Below are 8,394 nucleotides of genomic sequence, written 5' to 3'. Positions count from 1 at the left end.
CAGGCTGCCGACGTCTTCAATTCTAACAATATTACCTCAAAATGGTCAGATATTAAAGAAAAGTTATTATTATATTATTGCGATAAACGAGACTTCAAAACATTAGATTTCGAGCTGACTACTGTTAAAAGAGGAATAAGTGAACCATTAAATTCATACTATGGCAGGGTTAACGAACTATTAGCATCTTTGTGTAAGACAAGTGCAGACACAGGATAGTTATAAAAATAACGCAAGTGTTCATATTTATTTTTTTAGAGAAAAAGCATTGGATGCTTTCATTCGAGGCTTAGACAAGCCTTTGTCAATTTTGCTTAAAACTGCTAGCCCAACGTCATTAGCAAAAGCTTATCAGTTTTGCAGTTTTTAGTTTTTTGTATGAAAATATGGATTGTAGATCATAAATTAGTGGTAATACAATGAACAATACTTCCATTCCGATTCCCAAACCAAAAGAATTATCTGTACCATTTTTGCCGATTACCACTCCACGTGGTAATTGTCATGTTCGAAAACCCCTGGTACCATTACCTCGCCGACAACCATTTAACAATCACTATAATCCAAACGAAATCGGTAACACAAATACTAACAGAAGCCATCAAATGCGATGAGATCTTCCCGTGCCCATGGAGGTAGATGAAAGTATTAAAAGCCGATATACTTCAGCTAACCCTATTCCATACAATAATCATTCCGCACATACTTATTCAAATGCAATACATGTAGAACGTAGAAGAAAAGAGGATACGCGGAAAGAGATGGTTTTACAGTTCACTTTATTCACTGTCGTCCACTTCGCTTGGCTTCTCCCGCGTGAATGTTTCGCTCTAGCTAAACCTACTGCGTCGTTAGTTCGATTGACATCAGCACAGGGTGATCCTAAATTCATTCTTTGACTTTCGTCTCATATCCCTTGACTGACAACTGACAACTGTCTCCTATTTCCTACATACATAACCCAAATTCAAGCAATAATTTTGTCCAATACAGCGATTCGAATTCTAACCAACCAACTAACACGATCCCATACCAGTACGTCCATAATCCTACACAGCACACTAATGCTCATTATAACCAGTTTAATAAGACATATCCGAATACCTTATATAATCAATACACTAATTGCTCATTATCACCATCGCAATCAAATTTTAATCAGCAAATTCATTCGTTAGAAAGAGAAACTCTCATCACTTATACCAACGAGATGACATATTGCCTTATTACCAAGCACCTGGTAAAGAGATTGCCAGCGAACCATTTTTTTAGGATTGAACAACGTATGGTATAACCTATTCTCCCTTGCATTGTTATTAAGAATAGTAAAGGAGAATTTCCATTCCTTATCGATACAGGTGGAAACGTTAGTTTTATTAATCCTAAAATTGCAAAATTTTACGAAACAGCTAAACCATCTGAAATACCTTTAAAAAATATAGCCAGTGCTAGTGGTAAATTTCAATTGAAATCAGCTATTGATTTAATTTTTTTCTATCCTAAAATTAATTGCATTTGAAGATTTATGTTAAATTCTTTTCATCATTTTTTTTTGTAGAAATAATTAGAACCCATATTTTAAATGCAAGTATCGATTTATAAAAACGGGTTCTAAATTACATATTTTTTCGCAAACAGTACAAATACCCTAAAATTTTTATACCTCTTGATCACAGTCATCCAATTCTTCATTCAGGTTAAATCACTTAAATAATTTTAAACAACTTACTTACTTACTTTTCCGGCGCTACAACCGCTTTGCGGTCTTGGCCTGCCTCAGGAGTGTCCGAAACCGCTCACGGTCTCGCGCCTTCGTCTGCCAGTCCGTTATTCCGGCCTTAATGGCGGACGCCTCCACGCCATCTTGCCACCTCAATTTGGGCCTACTACGCCTCCTGTGTCCTTGTGGACGGCCTAAAAAGACTTTACGGGCTGGATCGTCCGTTTCCATGCGTACTACATGGTCAGCCCACCGGAGCCTGGCGAGCTTGATACGCTGTACGACAGTGAGGTTGCCGTACATCTCGTATAGCTCGTCATTATAGCGGCTCCTCCATTGTCAATTATCCTTCTGAGCATCTTCTTTTCGAACGCGGCTAAGAGGGTTTCGTCAGATTTGGACAGTGTCCATGTCTCAGAGGCGTATGTGAGTACTGGTACTATATAGGTACTATATAGTCCCAGCTTCGTCCGTTGCGACAGGTTCTTTGAGGTGAATTGCTTTTTCAGGCTGTAGAATGACCGGTTGGCAGCCAGCATCCTTGCGCGCAACTCAGCTTCCATGCTGTTGTCGTTGCTGACCTTTGACCCCAGATAGGTGAATTGTGGGACGACTTCAAACGTGCGTTTACCTTTCTGTACATCACGCTTACGTAGATTCGGATTATTTATTGATAGGCCCGCTGATATTGCCACCATCAGTTTGGTCTTTTCCTCGTTTATCTGCAATCCGAGGTTCTCCGCCGCCTGCTCGATCCCTTGGTAGGCTTCTGCTACATAGGAGAACCGCAGACCAATGATGTCTATATCATCAGCGTATGCCAGGATCTGGGTTGACTTATAGAAGATGGTTCCCGTAGTCTCCACCCTCGAGTCGCGGATGGCCCTCTCTAGCGCCAGGTTCAATAGGAGACAGGCAAGCGCGTCCCCTTGGCGCAGACCCTTGGTGGTAGCAAAAGGTCCTGAGAGTTTTCCATCCCCCCTCACCTGGCATGTGACGTTGGTCATAGTCATTCTAACTAGCCTTATCAGTTTGGCCGGGATTCCAAAAGAGCTCATAGCGTCATACAGTTTTACCCTGGCTATGCCATCTTATGCGGCTTTGAAGTCTATGAAGAGATGGTACGTGTCGTTTCTGTATTCAGCCATCTTCTCCAAGATCTGCCGCAAGGTGAAGATCTGATCAGTGGTTGATTTTCCGTTTCGGAATCCTCTTTGATAGTTTTCGACTATCTCTTCGACGTGCGGGACAAGGCGATGCGGGATATTCAACACCGTAATACCGCTGTAGTTGTTGCAGTCCAACCTATCTCCCTTCTTGTATACGGGGTAGATGATGCCGAGATTCCAATCACAAGGCATCGATTAGCTATCCCACACCTCAGTAACAATTTGATGAATCTCGTTTTCTAGTCGTGCACCTCCATTCTTGACCAGTTCAGCTGCAATTCCGTCGGTTCCGGGTGCCTTGTTATTTTTCAGCCGACGGATAGCCTTTCGTGTTTCTTCTATGCGAGGTGGCAGTAGCATGACCCTATCCGCTAGTGGCGCTTCTAGCTGTTCGCTAAACTGGTCGTTGAGTAATTCATCAAAGTACTGAGCCCACCGCGAGAGGACCTCTGGCTGGTTACTGACCAGATCTCCATCCTTGTTGCGACAGCAGGTTACCTTAGGTACAACGTTGTTTCGGTGACCTGCTATTGCTTGGTAATACTTTCGTGTCGGTCCGTACGCTTCTCTGGTTTGTTCGAGCTCCCGCATGTTTTGCTCTTCCTAAGCATGCTTCTTGGAGCGGTGAACTCTTTTCTCTTCGCGTCTGAGCCGTGAATATTCCTCTGCGCATGCCCGCGTTCTATGCCGTTGCTGGTTTTGGGTTAGGTTTTTGATGTAATAAGCAGGACCACTGCCCTCGCGATCAGTGTTTTTTCGATCTATTAACAATTTTACGGTCTTCTTTCACTGTGGTCTTCTGAAGACGTCCGGTTGACTTGCGCGTTTCGGTTGTCCAAGCGTGTTTCGGTTGTCTAAGCACGTTTCAATTGTCCGAAGCGCGTTTGCCACAAAAGTGCGCGATCGTTCCATTACGAACTCGATCGTTTTGCGCTTAATGTCAGCAGCCGCCATTCGCTTTATCATATGGCGCTGATAATCGGTACAATGTTTACCTCGACTCATTGTTACTAACATTGCTTGCTTGGACCGGCAAGAAAGAGGTGGTTAAAAACTTGGACACGGCTGATCCCGTGCTCTGCCTGCATTCTACTTCTATACACGATGAATTACATCGTTGTCGAGCAGCGAAAACATCGCATGGATAAAAACTACCAACGAGTACGCGAGTAAGCGTCTTCCCTTCAAAATCGAGAAAAGAATACTGCCGCGCTCATGAAACAAAACGCCCATTGAAAACAATAACTGCGCGCCAGCTCAATGCACGCACAAAGTTTACCATTCGAACACAAGGTTCAACGCAGAGATGCACGAAGGCCTTTCAATGGCGTGCACTGAAGAAACACTTGTGAGGGAATGCCGAGTTCATTGCTATTGAGCGCGTGTCCATTTCGCACCGGTGTCGCATTCACATTCATGAAACAGCACACCTGCGTTGTCGTCCGAGGAACAAGCGCTGCTGTCGATGCAAACTTTAGTTTTTATCCAAGTATAAACGCACAATGTTTCACATGATAACACACATTATCAGAATACTTTCAACGCAATATGACATCATGGCAAGCTACGTTTTTCAGACACAAACCCGCGCACTTGCAAATACACATTAAAAAGCACACTCTCACACTCTCACACACACACACACACACACACACACACACACACACACACACACACACACACACACACACACACACACACACACACACACACACACACACACACACACACACACACACACACACACACAAACACACAAACACACACACACACACACACACACACACACACACACACACAAACACAAGTAACGTGGCAAAACAAGTGCACGGTGCGTTGAAAACACCAGGGTTCTATCTTAATGTCCGAATTACCTTCCAGAAACGAAGTCTCGCAATATTTTTGTTCTTCACTCCAGCCGGAGGTGGTTGCACAGTGTTCTTATTCTTCAAAGAATCGTGATATAAGCTCTCCCATGGGTGTTATGCATACTGCATTAACAACAGCTGCGGAAACATTTGTTGATGTCACATTTGTACTAACCAACCATCCAAGTACGGACTCTTGAAGTTAAGGAAGTATGTTGTTTATTTTCAAACGACCACCTTTAATCATTTCTGCGAAATGCTCGGCACCCAGCATGATGTCAATCTTTCCTGAGCAGTAGAAATAAGGATCTGCAAGCATAATGGCTGATGGTAATAGAGTTTCATTAGAATTACAGGGTTTACCTAGCCAATCGGGCATCGCCAAAGCGTTATCGGGCGCCGTAAATACTTATTCAGGCAACATAAACCCTCAATCGGGCACTGTCATTTCTATTCGGGCCCTGTTCAGTATGAACAAGGTGTATGGATATTAGGAGGTGAAGTGCTTCAGAGCAAATTGACATTTCACGACTTGACATAACAATACTGGGGGCTCCGGTATTAAAATCGGGGAGGGCTGGAGGGGGGTATAGAAAATTGTATGCGATTTGACATAACAATACTCAATGATGGCGCCCGGAAAACGCGCTAACAATTCACCTCCTTAATAAACACACCTTGAGTATGAATCGGGCAAAGTCAAGAATGAAAGCGTCCTACTCTGGATCGGTGGCTCCGATGTGTTAGATCCATTAAGCTGTCAAATCGGTGGCTCCGGTGTATAAGATCCATTAAGCCGTTAAATCGGAAGCTCCGGTGTGTTTGATCCATAAAGTATACAAATACAATGTTGCGTTTTCCCAAATAACCAAAAGCCCGAAATCGCCACCAATTTTCAAATTTTAGAACACAGTTGATTTGATTCAAGCTAGCTTGAAATGCTGAATTGTCGTTTCATTGTATGAATCTGTTTGGGTTTTCAACCCCGAGAATTGAACTATACGATTGTATAAACGCTTGGACGAAGTGATGAACTGGTTCCTTGACAGAAGAAGCTGAAGAAAAATAAATATTCATTGTAGAACGCCCATGTTTTGGTAAACTAGCAGGAGGTTCGCAAAAGAAAAATAAGATGTTATCGAAAAATATCCGAAAAACTGGAACTTTATACAAAAAAAGGGATAAGACGCACGCAGCATTCTTCAATGCACAGGATGAAACATCAGATACTGCGCCTATCGCTTGTACAGGTGTGTATGTTGTTTACGTTTCCATATTTTACCTTCCGTTCAATAGCGTATCACGAGAAGATTCTATCTATTAAACTATCTTCTTTTATGAATATGGATATCGAAAATAGTACGGCAGATTTAGATGTTGCAATGGAGCGTGAAGAAGACATGAATGACGAAGAGGAATCAGATCAGGAAACATCATCAATACATGACACTGATAAAATGGATTTTTCCAACATGTCGTTGGAAGATTGCATAAAATTTTATGCTTTGTCAACAAATCAGTCACACATCGCAATCAATCTGCTGTCTAATATATTATCAGCTAACCTGGGACGAAGCCTACCAAAATCTGCTCGAACTCTTCTGAAGACCAGGAGGAATAATGACGATGTTCACAACATTCCCGGAGGCCAATTATGGTATTACGGTGTTGCTCAAAACATTAGAAACTACTACAGGTAATAGCATATAGTATATAATTGCATACGAAGACTCATATTTGGCTTTAATTTCTAGGTCTAGCGTACCAAATATAACAGCGTTATCCATCAACATTTCGATTGATGGATTACCATTGTACAAAAGTAGTAGAACACAGTTTTGGCCCATATTGATGGATATTGTGGAACTAGAAAATGCTCCAGTTATGACTGTGGGTATATTTTGTGGTCAAAGCAAACCAACAAACGTCCAGGACTATTTGAGAAAGTTGGTGGATGAGCTGAAAGATATCCTGATAAATGGCATTTTGATCAATTCTGCTCAAATCAAAATCAATTTGCGTGCCATTATTGCGGATGCACCTGCTCGAGCATTTATTAAGGGTATGTTAATTGGATTTGGTACATGATTTATAATTAATATTTAATTTTCTATCATTTCTCAGGATGTGCATATTTTAATGCTACTCATGGATGTATGAAGTGTACCTGCGAAGGAGAGTTTAGTCCCCTTTCAAATACAACGACTTTTAAAAGCATCAATGCCCCTCTTCGTACTGATAAAGAATTTCGAGCCGGAGCTTACCCAGATCATGTGAAAGTAATCTCTCCTCTTTTAGAAATACCCGACATCGATATAATAAGAGATGTCATAATTTCAGAATCCCTACATTTGTTTTACTTAGGTATATTGAACAGACTTTTATTTGGATGGAGAGATGGCAAGTTAGGGAAATGTTACAAATGGTCTGGTATGCAATGCGATAGTGTATCAGAGCACCTAGTAGGTATAGAATTGCCATCGGAAATACATAGAAGGTTTAGACGATTAGATGAGTTAAAAAATTGGAAAGGTACTGAGCTAGCATCATTTTTACACTACGCTGGATTGGTGGTTTTGAAGGTACTTCCATCTGAAGCTTACGAACATTTTCTGCTACTGTTTTGTGCAGTTACGATGCTCTCATCTGATGAATTTAAAAAAAATTGGCACGTAGCTGGTAAAATGTTGGAAACATTTGTCATCCAGTATGGACAAATATATGGCGAACAATATCTTACTAGTAACGTACATAATTTGCTGCACGTTTTGGATGAAGTGCGACATTTTGGACCACTTCCCTCACTTTCCGCTTTTCGATATGAAAACAAATTACAATTTATAAAAAAATCTCTTCGTGGAACCAATAGACTTTTAGCTCAGGCCGCCAATAGAAATATTGAACTTCAAAATTTCTTTACGATTGCTAATAATACAGTACCATCTTACCCATTAACTAAGAATAACAAAACAAACGATTTATTAATAACTTCTGGATTCCTCTTGCAAAACAACAATCGAAATGGTTGGTTCTTAACTTTAGACAAGCAAATAATTTGTTACCAATCTTTTGTTTTCGATTCTGAAACAGAGATTAGAATTGAAGGTTTTGTTTTGCCAGGCAATACAGACTATTTTCAGTATCCCATAAAATCTAATCATCTATACGTTTTTCGGGGAAACCGGCGCAACTTAAGAAAAAAATCTTCTATGTTTAAGTTAAGTGATATTAAATGCAAGCTAGCTGCTGTAACAACAAATGATGGCGATGAACATGTTTTTGTACCTTTATTGCATACGTTACGATGAGTACGAAGTGTGAATAAAAAAAAACAATAACATGTGTATAATTACATTGAAATGTTGTTTTTATAAATTCATTTATTTTTTTTTATTTTTAGTTCACAGTCATAGAGTTTGGTAAGCAAATAAATTCGTCACAATTACATTGTGAGTTACTAGAACTATGTTAAAGATTCAATATATCACATTTCATGGTGTTTGAAAGTATGTTTAGTTGATTTTCTTAATCCTTTATTATTTAGTCGCTTCTGTGCGTACTTTAACGTATCCTTGAAAAAGTTTGCAACTGCATTCAAAGAAAGCTGTTCATCATTAGTAGACCCTATTTCTTTAAA

General features: G+C 40.5%; 1 protein-coding gene across 1 annotated transcript; it reads left to right on the top strand.

The window, feature by feature from the left end:
- Nucleotides 1-6,100: 6,100 nt before the first annotated feature.
- LOC120956081 (uncharacterized) lies at nucleotides 6,101-8,170 on the top strand. Its single transcript, XM_040377464.2, has 4 exons — nucleotides 6,101-6,453; nucleotides 6,512-6,819; nucleotides 6,882-7,464; nucleotides 8,158-8,170. The coding sequence occupies exons 1-4, from the start codon at nucleotides 6,101-6,103 to the stop codon at nucleotides 8,168-8,170; spliced, it is 1,257 nt and encodes a 418-aa protein (XP_040233398.2).
- Nucleotides 8,171-8,394: the final 224 nt, after the last annotated feature.

This window comes from Anopheles coluzzii, chromosome 2 (assembly GCF_943734685.1).
Source record: "Anopheles coluzzii chromosome 2, AcolN3, whole genome shotgun sequence".
Lineage (NCBI taxonomy): Eukaryota > Metazoa > Arthropoda > Insecta > Diptera > Culicidae > Anopheles > Anopheles coluzzii.
Note: the sequence above shows the minus strand (reverse complement) of the source record. Positions and strands in the feature narration are given on the sequence as shown.

What these genes read in the sequence shown, in the direction of transcription:
- LOC120956081 (XM_040377464.2), top strand. Translation starts at nt 6,101, where the DNA reads ATGGATATCGAAAATAGTACGGCAGATTTAGATGTTGCAATGGAGCGT. An exon ending in AACATTAGAAACTACTACAG is followed by an intron (nt 6,454 to 6,511) that starts GTAATAGCATAT and finishes TTTAATTTCTAG; the next exon opens with GTCTAGCGTACCAAATATAA. An exon ending in TGCTCGAGCATTTATTAAGG is followed by an intron (nt 6,820 to 6,881) that starts GTATGTTAATTG and finishes ATCATTTCTCAG; the next exon opens with GATGTGCATATTTTAATGCT.